This window comes from Podarcis raffonei, chromosome 1 (genome assembly GCF_027172205.1).
Source record: "Podarcis raffonei isolate rPodRaf1 chromosome 1, rPodRaf1.pri, whole genome shotgun sequence".
Taxonomy (NCBI): domain Eukaryota; kingdom Metazoa; phylum Chordata; class Lepidosauria; order Squamata; family Lacertidae; genus Podarcis; species Podarcis raffonei.
The window spans coordinates 31,870,766-31,890,937 of record NC_070602.1 but is presented as its reverse complement, the minus strand read 5'-3'; the positions used below and the strand labels follow the sequence as shown (position 1 = coordinate 31,890,937).

The 20,172-nt window shown below is 41.2% G+C and overlaps 2 protein-coding genes across 3 annotated transcripts in view; one reads left to right on the top strand and one right to left on the bottom strand.

Moving 5' to 3' along the window:
- The window catches only part of ENTPD5 (ectonucleoside triphosphate diphosphohydrolase 5 (inactive)), a 20,544-nt gene extending 13,891 nt beyond the window's left edge, over positions 1-6,653 (bottom strand). Inside the window, exons 1-2 of one of the 2 annotated variants that reach the window (XM_053379692.1) lie at positions 6,544-6,653; positions 887-1,164 (exon numbers count right to left, since the gene is read on the bottom strand). In XM_053379692.1, coding sequence (XP_053235667.1) covers positions 887-1,103 — 217 coding nt within the window. In that variant the 5' untranslated portion in view covers positions 1,104-1,164; positions 6,544-6,653. Of the gene's footprint in view, positions 1-886; positions 1,165-6,265; positions 6,349-6,543 lie in introns of those variants that run through there. The other variant, XM_053379684.1, reaches the window with a different exon arrangement.
- BBOF1 (basal body orientation factor 1) lies at positions 5,998-20,172 on the top strand. The gene is given in 13 exon segments (XM_053379590.1): positions 5,998-6,153; positions 6,156-6,354; positions 6,356-6,487; positions 6,631-6,901; positions 7,994-8,059; positions 9,532-9,675; positions 10,426-10,506; positions 10,968-11,038; positions 11,292-11,436; positions 12,726-13,219; positions 15,828-15,932; positions 17,190-17,258; positions 19,748-20,172. Coding segments are annotated over 13 exon segments (2,028 nt in total). The 5' UTR covers positions 5,998-6,020; the 3' UTR covers positions 19,866-20,172.

The window sequence follows — 20,172 nt, the reverse complement described above, 5'->3', positions numbered from 1 at the left end:
TTATCAAGCATGTCCTAATGCAGGGGTCAGCAAACTTTTTCAGCAGGGGGCTGGTCCACTGTCCCTCAGACCTTGTGGGGGGCCAGACTATATTTTGAAGAAAAGAGAGAATAAAGAATGAATTCCTATGGCCCACAAATAACCCAGAGATGCACTTTAAATAAAAGGACACATTCTACTCATGTAAAAACACGCTGATTCCCGGACCATCGGCGGGCTGGATTTAGAAGGCGATTGTGCTGGATCCGGCCCCCGGGCTTTAGTTTGCCTACCCAGGTCCTAAGGTGATCCTTCCCAATTCCCTCCCCCCACTCATCCATTTATTGAAACAAGGCCACCTTCTAAGTTACAAAACATCTTCCCCTCTGCCTAGAGTAACTTTTAGAAAACGTATTTGTTTTGTTTGACAGTTATCTGATAATCTCCTAACAATTCACTGTAGAAGTGAATATACCTCTCATACCACTATCAAGTTCCCACCTTTCCGACACTCACTCTGTTACAGACAACATTTCAGACCAAAATCCCCTGCTGTTTTCTGTGATAAAGCCACTTTAAATTGAACACCCTCTCAAAAGAAGCATGACTAAGCAGTACAACTGAACCACAATGAACTTTATCTAGGAAGAGAAGCAAACGTGTACAAACTGATCAAAGGTTAAAGAAAACAAGACAGAAGCTCTGAGAATAAAGGCTTATGAAGCATTAAGAAACTCTAGAGCTCAGAATAAAGTTTCAATGGCTGGTCACAGTAGTACTCAAGCTAGTTCTCCAACTTTTAGAGGATGAGTAAGATCATTGGTATCAGAATTAGCAAAAGCATACAATATATTCACAATCTAAAGTCCCCACGGCATAGGCTTAGAACCTTCTCGTGTGATCTTACCTGGGCTTCTCTGTACGAAGGTGTAAATGTGAATCCGTGTCCCTGTGCTTCCTGCATCAAACATAATGCCATATAACGTGTCCATGCTGGTGTTTGCAGGGCAAACTTTAGAAGGGAAGAGGTCTTGAAACCACAGCTCTGGGCCGTGGTGAGAAACTAGGCAGTAAATGGAGGAAAGCGCAAACATAGCAATGACTGCAGCCCAGGAAAGTACCATTGTGCTTGGGAGCCTTGGGCAGGCACTGTACAAATCAGGATTTGCAGAGTTGGAGAAGTTCCTGCAGCAGAGTTATTAACCAATAGCATAATTAGTTACACCAAACCTCTTACACACAGGAGACTTTCAACATCCTAAAAAGCCGCCCCAACCACAGCTCATGCTACAAACGCACTTCAAGAATCTGATTCTCACCATCTTTTGAGTCTACGGAACAGTTCAAGATGCATTCTAATGTTCCAGACAATTTCATAAAAATGCAAACTATGCTCCTCCTCCCTCACAAAGTATCTGGTTGAACAGCTTCAACATAATGTTGAAACTGTGCCAAATGCCAAATTAAGCCATTGACATGGATCTATTCAATTCAGCTAAGCTGTGTTCAGGCCAAGACTTCTGTGTCCTCACTAATAACACTAGCAGGCTTGGGCAGACAAAGAACACAAATGTCATTCAAAACAACAGACAATGGGAATCTCATCTTCTCCTGATGGCAGCGCTTAAAAATCAGGGAGGGTAAAACACACCATTAGTTTTGTAGTTATTAGAGAGGCAGAATGGGAGGGGGGATTAGAATTAGATGCAGTTTTCTTTCCTTGTACTCAAATTTATCTTTCAGTATATTTTTTTTGTTTTGTGTATTAACTTTTACTTTCAAATCAGATGCAAATTGTTTTTAGACTAATGTTCCCGACCAATGCTGTGTCTGATTATAGCACAAAAGAATCTCACAAGAACCCAGAAAGTAGGGAACGTATAAGGCTTTCCCCAAAGATGAATTCTGATAGGTTGCTACTAGTCATACCAAATCTCCCAGATTATCCAGCAATGGAGGGGTGAGAGAGGGATCCAGCCATATTCTAGGAAAAATGAGCTTTAGTTTTACTTTTCCAAAGCTTAGAGGACACCATAGAACTCTATGAGGTAATTTTGAAATACAAGAGCTAGCTTAATAACCGTGCAGTCTAACATATGGAAGTCTTTAAGGAGAAATTCCAGAGGAATACTATTTTCAACTCATGAAACAAAATGTCAAAGAACAGAAATAAAGTTTATTTGGGGAAAGGGGGAGGAAGAAGAAAAAGAGGAATGCAATGCATCACACAGAGACTTTCAAACTAAAAATTTAAAAAGTCAACCTAATGTAGCCAAGTGCATTTTACCTATTTTAGTAGAGTGTTGAGTTTTAGAGCCTATGCAGAACTTGCCAAAAAGAAATTCAGGGAAAATGCAAGTCCTTACAGAGCATCTGATGACGTGGACTCTGGCCCACAGAGAATTATGTCAAAATAAATGTGTTAGTTGTTAAGGTGCCACAAGACTCTTGCTTGATTTTGTCTATACTTAGCTGCGACATGCTCTTATTATGCATCAGCTTTTCAGCATAGTACATCACCTCACTATTTGCACACCCAGTCTACTAATTATATCTGTCCACCGACATGTGGTTAGAACTTGGCATCTGAATCCATTATCACTGGACTTGTCACCTTCTCCTGCTTCTACCCTTATGTCCGTTTCAATTTGCTGCCCCTCCCGCTCAGGAACCTCATTTGCCCTCTGCCTTTTTTTTATTTCCTTATCATTCCATAGCTCCACTCTTATAGTTTGATCCCTCAACTTTATGACTAGTTACAAAACCTAAAATGAAACTTTAAACTTCTCTCCGTCAGCAGCTATGTCGTTTTCCATCTAGATTCAAATCAGTATGTTTTGTTCCAAGAGCAGTAGAAAGTATTCTTGGAAAGAAATTCCATAATAAAGTCCCCTCTTAACATAAAATTAGGGCTAAGGACAAGTTTGCTGAAAACTTCTTCATATGCAGCATAAGAATATCATTATAGGCTATACTTTGCCATAACAAAATGGCAAAAAATTGGTCTAACAATCTGAAACCTAAACTTTCATTTTACAATGAACATCCCAAGCCGCATGAACCCAGAATTTATATTAAAAAGACAGCTTCAGCAACTTAGGAGCAGATTGATTGTCTAAATCAAATTCCAACCAAGTTTTAAATGCAGTAGCAAACAAGTGAAATCCTTTATTCAACTTTACCAATAACCAACACCATTTTGAGAGAATATCCATTAACATCCCTGTTGAGTGAACTGTTATTTTGCACCACCAGTAGTTTCCCTATTCAAATATAAAGCTTGGGATGTTGTCATATGGGATTTTGAAATAAAAACATAGATTGTTATCATAGAACTGAGTGAATAAACTTGTTCTGCTCCAGCAGAACAAGCCCAAAAAGGAAATAAAAATGCAAAATCGTGCTAGCCAGTATTTATTAAAAACTTGGGTATTTTCTAATAAATACCCACCTGCTCTACTTTGCATTTTCCTCCTTGTTAAAGGCATAATAACTAAAGTAGTCAGATGCATAATACAGCTTAATGTTAAGCAAGTCTTGATAGAAGCTTAGGTCTCATTCATGTTGTAACCAAGACTGGATTTAGAACTCACAGTTCAAGTTTTCTTACCAACCACTGAGCCTGCTAATAAGCATGGAATCTGGCATAAAGAGGAATCCTAAGCACATTTACTGAGATGTTTACTTCCCTCCAGTGAATATCTAAGCCCGCAATCCTATATTCACTTACCTGGGAGTAAGTCACATTGAACTCAATGCAGCTTACTTCTCAGTAGACATGTACAGGACTGTCTGTAAAACGTTACACCATTGAGTTGGATTTATGGCGCTGCAGAAGGGTTATTTTGTACTTGTTGGTGCAGCACTTTGGTTTTTCAGATGTTGAATGATAGGCCAAACTTTTTGTAAGCTTCTACAAAGATATTTAGGATGGTTTGGCTACGAGTGATCGCCAAAGAAGAAGAATGTCTGTAAAAATATCTCACTGCAAATATCTAAAGGAGAAGCTCCTGTACTATATGATACCACAGAGCAAGTGTGGTGTAGTCAACAGAATGCTAATCTAGGAAGACCTAGATTCAAATATCTGCATAGCCATTATAATGATCAGTAGTTGAACATGGGCTCAACACTCTTTGTGCTGAACTGATTTCACAAGCCACTGTGACATACGTAATTGATTATGGTTCTACCAAACATCTAATTTATTCTTGCAACTACCCTGTGAAGTGCCACTCTGTGCACTTCAAAGGAAGGCAGGATAATTACCGTACTTTTCTGTGTATAAGACTAGGTTTTTTTACTTTAAAATAAGGTTTAAAATCTGGGGGCGTCTTATACACAGATAATGCATATGCCCATTTTCTAAACTAGGGTCCCCAAAAGTAGGGGGTGTATTATATATGGGGCAGTCTTATACACGGAAAAATACGTTATGTAATATATGAAGCAATACTGAATGGTATTTGGAAATTGTAGCTTATTCATTACTTGCCATCATACTAGGCTAGTACCCCTACACAGATAAACAATAGTCCAATTGATGAGCAAATCACATATAAGCTTCACGTACTTTGTGTTCTTAGCTGTCAAGCTGCAGTGGATTTCATAATAGATTTAGAACATGTGATGCTGAAATCTTAGTATAATCTGTATAAATGCTTCAGGGCTGAGCAACAATGGTTAGAAAGCAATTAGGTTGAGTTGGAGTCCTTAGAAATCTGGGAACAATGAATCCAGCTGCAGTTATACAGTGTACCGTATTTTTCGCTCTATAACACACACCCGACCATAACACGCATGTAGTTTTTAGAGGAGGAAAATCCGTAGGCATGCCACCCATAGGCATTTCCTCCATAACACACACAGACATTTCCCCTTACTTTCTAGGAGGAAAAAAGTGAGTGTTATGGTGCAAAAAATACGGTACCTTTGTTATACCACCTTTCTTACTTCTTTCAAATCCCTCCACAAAACCCATCTTTTCTATAAAGGCTTTAGCACAATCTCCAATTACTACAAACCCAAAGAATGTGTAACTGAAATAAATACAGAGTCTTCCCCTGCTTACTCCTGCCTGTATTTCCCTCCATTTTATCTGTGGTCACCTGTGGTCAATTGATTAGAATGTAAGCCCCCTCAGGGATGGATAGGACCGGTTATCTTGTATTTGTAAAGCGCCATGCACATTAATTACATTATAGTATATACAAAGAAACATAATATTGCATCTTTTAGTTTTTATTTGATGGCAATCATGACAACTATATATTCAATCCAAGACCTGAAATTTAGGCAGTTTCTTTCAATCCCAAAGTCCCCCTCCCCACAAAGCAATTTAACTAGCCAAGCAACTCCAATACAATACTATTATTTTCACTCACCTATTCCTCGGCTTTATTTGCAAGTGCAACTAAAAATGCTCAGCTATTAAGCAAGCAGGAGTTACATGTTAAAGTTCAAGCCAACCACCTTCTATGAACCTAGGTTTATCATTTATCTAAGGCAAACAAGAAAATATGCCTTGGTTGTTGTGTTTTTTCTGCCCCAGGAAAGTTCAAGGGGCATATTTCAGTAGGGCAAAGGCTCCAATAAAAATCATTGCTGAATTAGAAAATAATTTACCAAGATGCATGTTCATCGCAAAAGAACGATGGGGTGGGGGGTGGGGAGGAGGCACAAAGTCAATTCATGAACAGGGGAAAACAAAGAGCTATTTTTGACTCATCTTCTTATGTCACACTGTGCTGATCGGAGCGGGCACTGCCACAGTGCAGCAATAGATGGTGCGACTGCTTGAAATGCGCTTTTTCACAGAACACCTAGAATACCACACCTCGATTTCAGGAGGCATTGGCACAACTAGAACTGGAGAATAAAAGCAACACTCTTTCCAAGACCCATTGAGCAAACCAATTTTGTAAGTAGTGAAATGACACGTTCAGCTGATGCTTGGAAACAACTACGTATTTCCTCGTGGTGGTTCTAAACGGGCAAAGTGGCTTTTCTTTGTTTGCACACAGCAGATTGAAACGGGAGGCATGGTCTCTCCGAGTCGAGAAGCTCCGGATTCCGACCGAAAGACGCGTGTCGGGTGTGCACGCATCCGAATGTATCGCTCGAAACTCCGCCGGAGTATCGACAGGGCAAATGCTGCCGAAGCAGGAGAGACCAGAGCCGGGAAGGCCGGGGCAGGGGGAGCTCTCCAGGGCTGGGCCCGCGCGCGACCCTGAGCCGGCGGGGAAAGAACTTCCACGCACTGCCCCGTCCAGACCTCTCCACTCACCGCCTTGTCAGAGCCCTCAACCTTCCACATCTCGCCGGTGCCGCGTGTCACGTCAACACACCGCGCGTGACGTCTCTCCCTCTCGTGCGCGCGCCATCGTCCTCATCTTCCCGCGACGCCCGGTTGCCGTAGCAACGGGCCGCCGCGAGGGAAAACACCGGCGTGGCTTCTAGGGGGAAACATGAAGGGGAAAGGGAAGGCGAAAGCGGCGAAAGGAGGGAAGTAGGTAGCCAGGGAGACGGGGACGGGCGGGCGGCCGGGCTGGCGCTGGGACCCACCTCTCCGGGCAAATCTGGCGGGTGGGAGCGAGAGTCGCCCGGACCCCCTTGACCCTCCTATGGCGCGGTGTCGCTCGCTTCCCTCAGGGGGAAGAAGGGCGGCCCCGGCGGCAGCGGCAAGAAGGTTGACGTGAAGGCCCTGAAGGAGGAGTCGGAGGCCGACAGGGCTAAAGCTGCGGCGTCGCTATGGGAGGCCAGGCTGGAGGTGACCGAGCTCTCCCGCAAGGAGTACCGCGCCGCCGCCCGCCGCCTCGCGCAGAACAACGAGGAGCTGGAGCGGCAGCAGCGGCGGCTGGAGAGGGACACGGTGGACGTGATGGGCTACCTCAAGAGGCAGGACATGGAGAAGGAAGATCTGGTAGGTGTGGAACAGCAGGCGAACTTCCTCCTCCTTTTGCAGAGTTGCTACCCCTTAACGCTGAAGGCTACGATCTTTGCAGCCTGTCGAGCTAATTCAGAATAATCTGTCTAGTTCCACGGTTTTAATACACAGATATATATGCAGTGCTCTCTTTTTCTAAAAACTTGTTTAGGGGTACTCTCATTTTCCTACTCATATTGAAATACTGCCCTCAATGAGGCCAAACTTAGATGCACAAAATGTTTAGGGGTATGCGTCCCCCTGCGTCCTCCCAGAAAAAAGCACTGTATACGTGTGTGTGTGTGTGTGTATACACAAAAAAACCCCACAACCAAAATGAAAATGAAAATGAAGGAACTGATTGCTTTTGTATTCATTAGGCAATCTTAAAACTGGTGTGGGAAACTTTTAACCCTCCAGATGTTGCCTTTTTAGCCATAGCAAGAGTGGCCAAAGGCTGGGACCCACCTCTTCAGGAACATCTGGAGTGCCAAAGGTTCCCCACACCTGTCATATGGCATGTACTTCCAGAATGGAGACGTGACATAGAATTTCAGAGCAATCGCCACTGCTACGCTTTTTAAGGGGGAAAACAACCTAGATGAGGAGGAAAGTGTTTCTCCTCAACACTGTTTAGATTTTCTTTCTTTTTACAACAGATAGCGTTTGCCAAAACTATTATCCTTTCGTTTTCCATTGGTCTTCAAAATCAATAGTACAAAAGTACTAATATGGAGTGTCATTCAGTATGTATAGTTTGGCTTTCCTTTACAATTTAACAGCCTACTTATTCAGCCCACTGACTGTAAGACTTTCACAGCAAATACCCTATCTACTGTAGCACTTTTGCAAATAAAGATATGGAGAAAGTATGAAATAATCACCCTCATATAACTAACATGCTTAAATCTAATTAATGTGTGGAGGGACCAAAACTATAAAGCTGTCCTGTCAGGCTTAGCTAGGTCACACACCCTCACCTTGGGAAAGCTCTTTGTTCTTCCATTCCACCATGTGAGCCCTGAACTGGATTTTTCCAATCCATAAAATGATTGATTTTTCCCCTCATTTTCTTTTTTTAATATGTAGATTGAGAAGCTAAAGCTGCAGTTGATTGAGGTGAAGCAAAAAGCCAAAGAAGAGAACGATGAACTGGTGAATAGACATATCTTTTGATTCTGTTGGTACAATGACACACTGAAAACCAGACTAAGCACATTTTGGGTTGTACCTGACAATAGATAAGTTGCACAAGACTGTTTTACAGTAAATACCGTATTTTTCGCTCTATAAGACGCACCAGACCACAAGACGCACCTAGTTTTTGGAGGAGGAAAACAAGAAAAAAAATATTCTGAATCTCAAAAGCCAGAACAGCAAGAGAGATCGCTGCGCAGTGAAAGCAGCAATCCCTCTTGCTGTTCTGGCTTCTGGGATAGCTGTGCAGCCTGCATGTGCTCCATAAGACGCACACACATTTCCCCTTACTTTTTAGGAGGGAAAAAGTGAGTCTTATAGAGCAAAAAATACGGTATATTTAATCTTCTAACATCTAGTGGTTCAACTCTTTAAGTCATGACTAAGTCTTTAACTAGGGCTGTCATATGTTCAGGCTCTGAAAATGGCATCCGGGTGGATTTTTGCCGAAGCGTCAAAATGTCTGGGAAAACCTGGACGTATGGCAAGTAGAGCTTTATTTTAAAAAAATAAATGCTTTAAAAATCATTTTAAAAGTCTAAAAACATAATTGGGGTGCATGTGTGTTCTTAACAATTTTGTCCCCCCTCTCCTCCCCTCCCCCCAAGAAGAAAAAAACTCAACAACGTTGTCCGGATTTTCACTTTTGGGAATATGGCAATCCTACCTTAACTGTTTTTGGGGGGCAGGATTTGCCAGAAAAAAAATTGGAAAACTAAATCCAAAGTATGTTAATACTCAACCTCATGGCAACACACCCTTACCTGGGATTAAGTTCCATTCAACTCAATGACTTATTTCTAAATAAGCATGCCTAGAGTCAGAGATGGAGTTCTCATCAACATTTGGCTTATGCAACTGGAGATAGAACTGACTTGGAATTGTTATACTATTATTTGGTTCTAAAAGGTCATCATTTAAAGCTTCATTTTGTTAAGTTATTTTAGTTTTTTATTGGTAGCTCTTCCCTAGTGATGCTCTTTAATGTGAATTATTTTTAAACATTCTACACATCAAGCTGATCCTAATGCAGTATGCTCATTTTTCTCTGTTTCCTCCCATGGTAATCAGTGGGACAATCAGAACTTAAGCCAGTTTGTTTCCTCACATAGATTTCCTCCATGTTCATGGATATGAGTATGCAATTACAAACACTGATAGTATGCTTCTCTTCCATGCCCTACCCTTTTCTCTGCCACTCTACCTCTGGGATTTTGCTGGTGTAATTTTTCATCTAATGGGGTCTTTCATCAGTGTAACAACAGGGTTATGGCAGTGGATAACTTGTTCTGCCTCTGTAGGTTCAATTCCACCAGTGGAAAAGGAGTTCTTCCACTTCCAAAGGCCATTCGGCCAGCAGATACCTAGGGTAGGATTGCACCATTAGTTTTCTTTTTTTTTTAATCTTGCTAAAAGTTTCTAATTTGCAGGTACAATATTACACCAAACAGTTGGAGGAGATGGAGGAAAAATTCAACAAGAAGGCCAAAGAAATTGGCCTAATTCAAGTTGAGCTGAAAATGATAATGGATTTTCGCAAAAAGAAAGCTCTTTTGGAAAAACAACTTGAAGATGTAAGTTTATTAGCATCTATTCTGCTAAGCGTTAGAAGTGCATTGGGTGATCTCTAGACTGCCATGCTAAAGTGCAGCTGTGCTGGACTGCCAAAGTGTAATTTGGAAAAATGAAATGAAGTTTTGAGAGACAGGCTCAGAAGTTACTAGAATGAGACAGAAAGTTTTTTCCTTGGATTTTTGTAACAAAATCAAGTGTTTACATTTGCAGTTTGATGACCTTTTAGCAATTTATTAAGCTTATCATATATAATGTGATGTGCACTTCAACTGAGATATTTTCAAGATTTGTGTGTAGCAGATTTTGGATTATATACTCTGACAAAGATTAAAAGCTATGTCAAAATGTGAGAAGGTATGCAAGGCCTGTGCTATCAGCATTGCTCACAAAGTAAGTGTTACTTGCAGTGCTTTTTTCAGGGTGTACTTTGAAGGGGAAGCGGTACTGGCACTTCTTTTGTTGTTGTTAAAAAGTGTGGTACTTATTGTAACAACTTCACGGTGAGTACTGGCAACTATTTTTCTAGAAAAAAGCATTGGTTACCTGATATGCAAACTTGCAAAAATGTGAAAAAGTGAGCTGGTAAATTTTCAGGTAACAGATAGTGAAAGCACTGTGAGTTTCAAGGCATGCAGTACGGACATATAAGAAAAACGTGTGGCATATTGTGAGATACCGCTTTAGAGAGTTTTGTTTAAATTGTCATTTAGATGGTTAAAATAATAATTAAATGTTTCTTAAAATCCTAGCTCAATGAAATTATGGAAATCACAGAAAAAGAACATCAGGAAACAATCTGCATGTTGGAGAAAAAGTTCCTTGAAGAAAAGGTATAGTGTTTGGGCAGTAGTACGGTGCATATGTTGTTTCAGCAGATTGCGATAATGCACAGGATGTCTGCTTCAATCCACCAGTTCAAACAGCTCCGAGGCAGCAATATGGGGCTTGCAGTCTATGCATGGACAACTTTTTGAACCACCTAGATATGTATGGAATGAAGAAATATGAAGTACTGTACTGATCCAGATTCCAGATTTGCAATATTTTGCCTGTTCTGTTATCTTCCCCAGCCTGAAATAATAAATAAGGAAATAGGTATAGATTTTAAGGAAAAGTTATGGATCTCTGCCATTCCGCCTCTGTCTGTATTGAACCTCAACTTTCACAGTGCAACCTTTTATTATTTTCTATAACACAGAAGGGGCAAACACTTCCTTCACATACTTTTGAAATGTGAATGCCGCTTTATGCCTGGTTTTCATTGCAAAATATCTGTTTATGCTTCTTTCAGCAACGACTTGAAAGAGAAGCAGAGAAGAAGATTTATATGCTAGCAGAAAGGGCTCACCATGAAGCCATTATGTAAGACTTACTTGATTTCTCTGTTCTTTAACCATTGTGAAGGTACTAAAGTATGGTAATTCCTAGGATATCCACATGGGTGCTTTGTTTCTGATAAGTAAATATGATGCTGGACCCAAAGCAGCCTTAACACACCCATGAATGCTGTCTCCATCTGTTTGTTTTGTATCTACAGCTTGTGCACTGTGACGTATTGTGATTAATACAGGAAATTTGTGATTCCAACTGCTGAATAGTCTTTACATTTATTCAGGCAGTTGGATGCTGCTGGAAAAGCTGTTTTTTCAGAGAATGTTCGTCTTCATGAGGCTCTTGGATATCACATGAAGGAAACAGAAGAGTTACAAAAAGCCAAGCAAAAATTGGAGGAGAAAAATGCCTTTCTCTTGCAGGAGAAGGTTAAGTTTATGACTCCTTACCTTTTTCATTCTCCTATACATAAGATCCCTTGAAATTCTATTTGTGCAGGTTCATGAGAGCTAGCACCTCTCCATATCTATACCAAAATCACTTAACATTTGGTGGTATATTGGGAAGCTAAAGCTCCTGTTCTGTTCTGTAATGAAAAGGCTTCTAACACCAATTCACATGTTACTTGCATGTAGGGCACTCGTGTTGAAACAGGGGCAGGGCTGATGACTTGTTCCCAGGCTAGTCTTTATCTAGCCTTTATCTGCATTCAAAGGAATGCAAACATGGGAGCAGCTGCTGTTACACCTACATGTGGCACCTAGATGTCAATAGTACATCTGGTTGTGTAAGTGTCCTGATCACGTGGATCCTTGTATTTGAACAGCAGCTTGTGCATATGGAATCATTTTCAGATACCATTCAACATGTGGACATTGGTTATGCAGCCTGGGGATGTAATTTCAGGGGTGGGGTCATGTTGTGGGCCTTGAGCATGCAAATGCCTTACACACCAGTAATGCATGAATAGGTGTCCACTGAAGACCATGTTCTATATTTTCTCCTTCGGTATTTTGAGATTTTGGGATATATTCAGTGGGTGGGATTTACCTAAGCAGCTCAACCCACTTGCGATTGGGCTCCCTCTTCCCAACCATCCGAAATTGGCTCTGAGCTGGCGGACAGGAGAACCCCAGAACAGTGCATGGGGGAGGCAGGATCGTTCCATCTGGCAGGCTGCTGCTTGTGCAGACTGAACGATAGAAGAAGCACAGCATTGAATTCCACCCATTATTTATTATTATGGTCATATATCAGAGCCAGAATAGTTTTAACATTAGTCCAAATCCCATCACTATTGTGAAAGTTCTAGATTTAAACATAAATTAGTCATTCCAATTGAACATTGTCCTTTTCAACTACCTGTGGCTAACCTGAAACCTATAGTAGTTTTGCTCCAAAATGCAAATATGCACTAGTTTTGCATATTAACTAGAAGAGAAAGCTTATGTTAAGTTTGTTTTTATCAGATTGAGCATGGGTTGAAGGGAGAGAATCTGTGTGCAAGCTGCTCAGCAGTGGACTCTTTAATCTGCCTATCTGAGATTGGTGAATGTTGCAAGCAGGACAAATTTTAATCTAGTCTGTGATCCATTGAAGTTTTCAATTTTGTTTATAACCGTTTCAAGAATTTTAATTGTTTGAAAGCTTTGATAATCAAAAGACAGCTTTCAAACAGTATTACCTTGCAAGTAATTTTATTTATTTATTTTTAAAGGAAACCAATGAATTGTTAGTTCACGAAAAGATACGGCAAATTACTCAGCAGAAAGCCCTGATCCAGGACCTGCAAAACAAGGTGAAAAAACTGGAAGAAGCTGTTTATCATATGACCCGAGAATTTAAAACTGAAGTTGAAAGTACCCAACAGAAGGCTTTGATGCAGAACCAGGCAGGCCAGACAGAAATTGCAAAGCTGCAGCAGTTGCTGGAAATGAAGGAACGAGAGATGAGCAGAGTGAAGAAACTGGCCAGAAATATCCTGGACCAAAGGACTGAGGTGGAGAAGTTCTTCTTAGATGCTCTGGAGCAGGTGAAACAGGAGATCATAACCAGCAGAAAGTGCTACAAGCAGGTGGCTCAAGATGCATATCAGAGAAAAATGATGGCAGCATATGCAGGGAAAGATGAATACCCTAAAATCAGAACCTTTAACAACAATGAGCACAGCACAAATAGTGTACAAATGGACCTTCTGGAAGCAGAGAAATGGTACATGTGGTAGAACTGTAGAAGTTTTATTTCTGGTGGCCCTGGCTGCCAGGAACAGAAAGTGTGTAAAAATCCCTGCGAAATAGCACACCTCAATTTAGACTGTCTTAGGATAGGGCTGGGGTAGGGATCCCTTTTTAGCCTGAGACACATTTCTTTCTTGGCAACCTTCTGGGCCCACATGCCAGTAGTGAGTGGAGCCAAAGGTAAAGTGGGTGGAGTGACAAATGAAAATTTTACTTTTGTACAATAAGCTAGTTTCTTCACACACCCTCTCTATCCTGTATTCTGGCAAGCGAAATGCACTGTCAGAATTTAAGGGCACATTCCATCCTGGCCAAAATACCCAAGGAGAGGCATTGCCTGGAGAGAAACCTGGAAGCCAGATAGAGAAGCTTACTGCAGCACAAGAGTAAGGAGATAGAGCCATATAATTGTAGAGTTGAAAGGGATCTAAAGGGTCATCTAATCTAACCCTCTGTAATGCTGGAAACACAACTAAGAAATCCCTGACAGGTAGTTATCTTATTCCTGTTTAAAAGTCTCCAGTGAAGGAGAGTCCATCACCTTCTCAGGTAGTCAATTCTATTGTCAAAACAGCTTTTAATGTCATGATCCTAAAACTCTCTTGTGATTAGGCACCACTGGTTCAGACCACATAAGCAGATATGTGAAGTTAGGACTTCTTTCTCCAGTGTGTATCACTTTACCTGGTGCTTAAATTGCATATGCCATTTTAATATCTGTTCACCCAGTTTAGGAAGAACCTATTAGAGTTCCTCACAATCCCTTTGTCCTGTTTGTTTTTGCCGACCTGAACTATTGGATGTCACCCCAACTCCAAATCATGATGAATAAGTTTAAAAAGCACTGCTTCCAATACAGATCCCTGAAGGACTCTGCTTCTTCCATCTCTCCATTTGAAGAACTATCCATTTATTCCTCTTCTCTGCTTCCTGTTTCCCCCCCAGCAGTTACTAATCTGTAAGAGGACCTGTCCTCTTATCCCATGACTGTTAAGCTTACCCAAATCTTTGACGAGGTACTTTATCAAAAGCTTTTTGAAAGTCCAAGCACACTGTGTCTACTGGATCACCCCTATTCACATGCTTCTAGATGCTCTCAAAGAGCTCTGAATCTTCTTGAGCAAGGCTTGTTCTTCTGTATACTATAATGTTATTTTTAATACCTTTTCCACCAGTTTTCCTGGAACAGATGTTCAGCTAACCTGCCTGTAATTTCCTGGATCCCTTCTTAAACATTGGTGTTACATTGACCACTTTCCAGTCCTCAAACACAGATACAGTACCAGTCTTAAGGACAAACTACACATTTTTGTTACAAGATCAGCAATTTGAGGTCTTTAAGAACTCTTAGTCGGATGCCATCTGGATCAGGTGATCATTTTTATTTTGTCCATAATACCTTTGTCTCTTGTCACCACTATTTGCCTTAGTCCCTCAGAGTCCTTTCCTGAGAAAGTTAGTTCAGGTGCAAGTGCTTGCCTTACATCTTCCGCAGCAAAAGCTTTTCTGTGATTTCCCTTTCTTCCATCTGCACACTTTGACACCCTTGAAGTCTAAAGGTCCAGCTGTTCCCTAGCTAGCTTCTACTTTTAATTTACATACTTTTTATTGTTAGCTGTAAATGCATTTTTAAATTTATTTATTTATTTTGGGACATTCCTTGCCATCTGCTTGCTTTTTTTTTTTTGGCTGAAGTTTGTTTTCCTTTTTTTCTCATTTGGCCCATTTCCCCCCTGAAATATTCCTTCTTGGATCTAATAGCTTCCTTGAAGTTGCTCCTTAATTGCAGTGGCATCATCTTGCCTAAGAATCATAGAATTGTGGAGTTGGAAGGCATCCCGAGGATCATCTAGTCCCAGCCCCCTGCAGTGCTGAAATCTCAACACATGGTCCCCCATCTACAGTGGTACCTCAGGTTACATACGCTTCAGGTTACAGACTCCCCTAACTCAGAAATAGTGCTTCAGGTTAAGAACTTTGCTTCAGGATGAGAACAGAAATCGTGCTCTGGTGGCGCGGCGGCAGCAGGAGGCCCCATTAGCTAAAGTGGTGCTTCAGGTTAAGAACAGTTTCAGGTTAAGTATGGACCTCCGGAACGAATTAAGTACTTAACCCGAGGTACCGCTGTAATTTGAAACCATACAGGACTTTCCTTCATTTTGCAAACGTGCTAGCAGTTTTATGGTTGCACCTCCAGGAGAACTTTGGTGGTGTCTTTCCTGATCTAAGCTGCTATTATTGAGGTTTTGGATGATCCTAAAACATTCTGGGAAGATTTGACTTTCCCTTTCAAATTTCTTTTTACCAGTCCCCTAATTTTTTAGAAGCTTCTTTTTGAAGTCAAATGTGATGCGTTGGACTTTGGCAATTGTTCATTTAGACATATATTGGATTCATTAGCGGCACAATGACTGTTCCCAATCACACCAGTTCTTGGATGCCCCTTAAGATTAAGTCCAGGGTCACTTCCTCCTCCTTCAGTTCAGTGACCAACTGATCTAGGACACAGTCATTTAGGGTATATATTTGTAGGTTTATGCTCGTAAGGTACTGATTTCTTGATTTTATCTTTTTTTCTGTAGGACAAATATTCAGAAAGGAAAACTGGACATTTCTGATTTGACCTGGGAGCAGAAGGAGAGTGTGCTGAGGCTACTCTTTGCAAAAATGAATGGCCTTAAACAACGGTAAAGTCCTGTCTGTTACAGTGAGCAAGGGCTATAGAATCCTTAGGGCTCATCCACTTGGTAGCTTCCCATTTCTCAGTTCAGCACTTGTTCGCCAAACGGAAACTCTTGAGAAACGGTCCACAAAAAGAATCATGCTCAAAGTGACTTACAACAAAAGTCAACATCATATGAACAATTTCATAACATAATGAAACAACATAATAGCAAAATATAACAAATGAAATACACAACATTTCAGTACTAATATAATAAGATGGCATTAACAAAAAATTTGCAATAGCAAAAAATAACAAGAGAGCTTGATAGTTTCTGCTTGGTCCTACAAACACCCCTCTCACGAGATTGCTCATAGTTCCTTTCCTGCAGCAACTTTCAGGGCTTCTGAAGGGTAGTTGGAAACACTCCTCTGGTGGTGTTGGGGGAGGAAATGTTGAAACTGGAACTTTCACTAGCTAAACCAGTTTTTTGGAAAGGAGAGGTTTGCAGAAAGTAAATACCATATTTTGCTTTTCATTGAATTAGAACCTCTAGGACTGAGAATGAGAAATTCTAGCTGCCCTGCTTATCTAGCATAGTCAGGACAAAAAAGAGACGTTAACTCCTGCAAGCAGAAGATGGAAGCTTCTGCAAGTCCTGCCTCCACTGTTGAAAAGGATGAATGCTACTGGATGTCATCCTCTGCATTAGAGCAAGAATGCAACTAGAAAAGAGTAGCTTGGAAAAATATTTCTGTGTTCCTTTTTCTTGTACAGGTCCTAACTAGCTAAAGGGGAAAATGGGTATCCAGACTTTATTAAGAAGTACTAAAATTTAAAATGGCAGAATTATGAAGTATTTTCTCTAGTTTTCAAAATTTAAGCAGTGATCCAAATCCCACTTATCTGGCAATAAGTAGCAGTGAGCTCCATTGAATTCAGTGGGACTGACTTCTGAGTAGACATGGTTAGGCTCACAGCCTTAGTTACTAGGGCATTCTGACACATAGTATTGAAATAAAGTCCAAACTAACTTACTATTCAGGAGGAGAAAATGGAACAGAAGTTCAGGTGTGTAGATTCATTGCAGAGCCAACGATTTCCCCAAAGTTTTGCAGGGTCACAGAATAGCATTGACTCTGGGAGTTCTGGGCAGAGGAGAGACAAAATGCTTGATAACAGATCAGCAGTGTCTGCTTTCTTTTCATCCAACTCTCAATCCAAGGAAAATGACAGAAATGGGAACTGAATGATTTTTGCTATCATTTCTGTTTTATAGGAAATACGGTCAAGCTTTGGTTCCCATAACTCCAGACACAATAAATTTAGCAGAACCAAAGAACGCTGGGTAAGAGAATTTGCATTTATCTAGTGACTTAGTAGTTCTTTTTGTAGCACTGTCCCACTTTCCGGAAAGGGCAATGGTAGCTAGTACTTGCATGGGCGATTCCCATGTTACCCTGCCAGCATGGGAAGATCTATGCTGCCAGTGTCATGTAAGACAGACTAGGTCCAACCAAAAGCCACAGAAAATAAAGTAGGAGATAGAATGCTTGTATTACTACATCTTCACTTTCTATCCTTTTGGATATATGTAGTGGAATTAGCATTATCTTTTCCAGCATGTTGTAGCTAGTTGTTCTGCATGTCTGACTCCTTCATTGAGTTTGATATCAACAGACACAAGGCAACACTCTTCCAGCAATTTACACAGTGAAAGAAAGGTAGATATGGAAGGTGGCCACAAAGGAAGAAAAAAGCAGGGTTGCTGAGAGATGGAGATGTAGACTCTAATTAGAGAAAAAAGAGACAGAGAGGTCCAATAGGATGCAGAGAGACCTGTGGAGGAGGGAGGGAGGGTAACAGATGGGGATGCAGAGGAAATGGGAGTATAGAAAGAAACGGACATGACTCTGTCTTGAGAGAAGATAGAATGCTATGAGGTGGAAATAGGAAAGGAGGGTAAAAGACTATAACAAGGGAAATAATAAGAAATGCTTTCCCCCCATTGAACAGAATACCATTTATAATAAAAATGCAGACTGTCTTTAGAATGCGGCAGCTAGACTGGTGACTGGGAGTGGCTGCCAAGACCACATAACACCAGTCTTGAAAGACCTCCATTGGCTCCCAGTACGCTTCCGAGCACAGTTGGTTGTTGGAGTGTTGGTGCTGACCTTTAAAGTCCTATAGTGTTGGTGCTGACCTTTAAAGCCCTATACGGCCTCGGTCCAGTATACCTGAAGGAGCGTCTCCACCCCCATCGTTCTGCCCGGACACTGAGGTCCCGAGGGCCTTCTGGCGGTTCCCTTGCTGTGAGAAGCCAAGTTACAGGGAACCAGACAGAGAGCCTTCTCGGTAGTGGCACCCGCCTTGTGGAGTGCCCTCCCACCAGATGTCAAAAACAACTACCAGACTTTTAGAAGACATCTGAAGGCAGCCCTGTTTAGGGAAGCTTTTAATGTTTGATCGACTATTGTATTTTAATATTTTGTTGGAAGCCGCCCAGAGTTGCTGGGGAAATCCAACCAGATGGGCGGGGTATAAATAATAAATTATTATTATTATTATTATTTATTTATTATTACTATGGAGTCATGCAGCTCTATAAACATTTACAAAGAAAGAAAAACAGCTCAGGGCTACTTTATCCCCCACAGCTATGCTCTGTTCCAGAACATGGCATTTTAAAGGCACTGTATACACTCTTTTTTTCTCTTACACAGTGAGAAACACTTTTTCCCTTGCAGGGGAACTGGGTTTATTATCTATTTTCAATCTGGCCTCCTTATCACCTCTTTGTTGACTTGCATGGGGTTTGGGGAAGTCCAGCAACTGATTTTCCTTCTACATTATGTTTGTGCAGCTATTAGGCTACCATTACTAGATCATGGCAAGTGCCACAACTTGGTCTTGATATTCTCGTCCCTTCAGAGAAAGGAGTTGGGGGGGGGAGCAGCTAGAGGCAGGCTCCCCCTTCTGTGCCCCAAACAGCTCAACGTCCTAGCTGTTAAAGGACATTGAGGAGGACATGGACCATGGGAGCAACCCTGGAAAATCAGAGAATCCTCAATCTCAAGTTCCTGGGGGAAAGGGAACAGACACAATTAACCCCTAAATTTGCAAGGTTTGAGGAAATCTCCTTGTAACCCTCAACACAATGGGAACTCTTTGGAGTTCCAGCTAACAGCTGGCCTAAGGTAGACGGCTGCAAAATAGGTTGAAAATGGAGACAAGGGCACAGTGCCTCCAATGTGCATGGCTGAGGACATTACCCACAGGAGGACATCCTTAGTATGGGCCAGGACCTTTGTTGTCAACTATCTAGGACATGGGTAGGCAAACTAAGGCCTGGGAGCTGGATCCAGCCCAATCGCCTTCTAAATCCGGCCCGCGGACGGTCTAGGAATCAGCGTGTTTTTACATGAGTAGAATGTGTGCTTTTATTTAAAATGCATCTCTGGGTTATTTCTGGGGCATAGGAATTCATTCATTATTATTTTTTTCAAAATATAGTCCGGCCCCCCACAAGGTCTGAGGGACAGTGGACCGGCCCCCTGCTGAAAAAGTTTCAGTGAAAAAGGATCACCCCCACAAAGATCTAAACACAGCAGAACAGTTTTCTGTGCAGGAGAGACAGTTCTATTAGGGGAAACGTCCCTAAAAGTGTGGGTGTGTTTGGGCCTATAGCCTAAATGTGAAAAGGGGTTAAATTTGCTGCTGAAATCTTGAGTACAATTGAGATGGAAAGTGTAATACACTGAGGGCAATTGTTAGGCTTATCTGGATGAATGTATGTGCTAATGCTGATCTTTTCTTACTGTCTTTCCATTACAGCACTGATGATACAATTCCTGTCTATGCTTTCATCACTCAGCAGGCACCACTATCGGAGTCACCTCGTAAAGGATCATCCTTTCCAGATATTCAGGTTATACCACCACAATCCAACTAAGATGGGTGCTAATCAAGAAAAATATATAATGAAAGCCACCTTTCTTCATGGGCTCCAGGTCTATCAGGCAAATAATGCTGTAGTGATGAAAATCAAATGTTTTCTATACATTTCAATTTACTACTTCAATTATTCTTTCAAGGCAACTTGACTTTCTTTTTTAAAAAATTCACTAATGCTTTCTTGCAAGATGGAATCCTATTTCTTGGTAACATTTGTTTCATTTTAAAGTGTTTGTATTATATAACTGTATTCTGAAATAAAAAATGAGGGCATTTCATTCAAAGCCCTTTTTGATAAGGTGAAA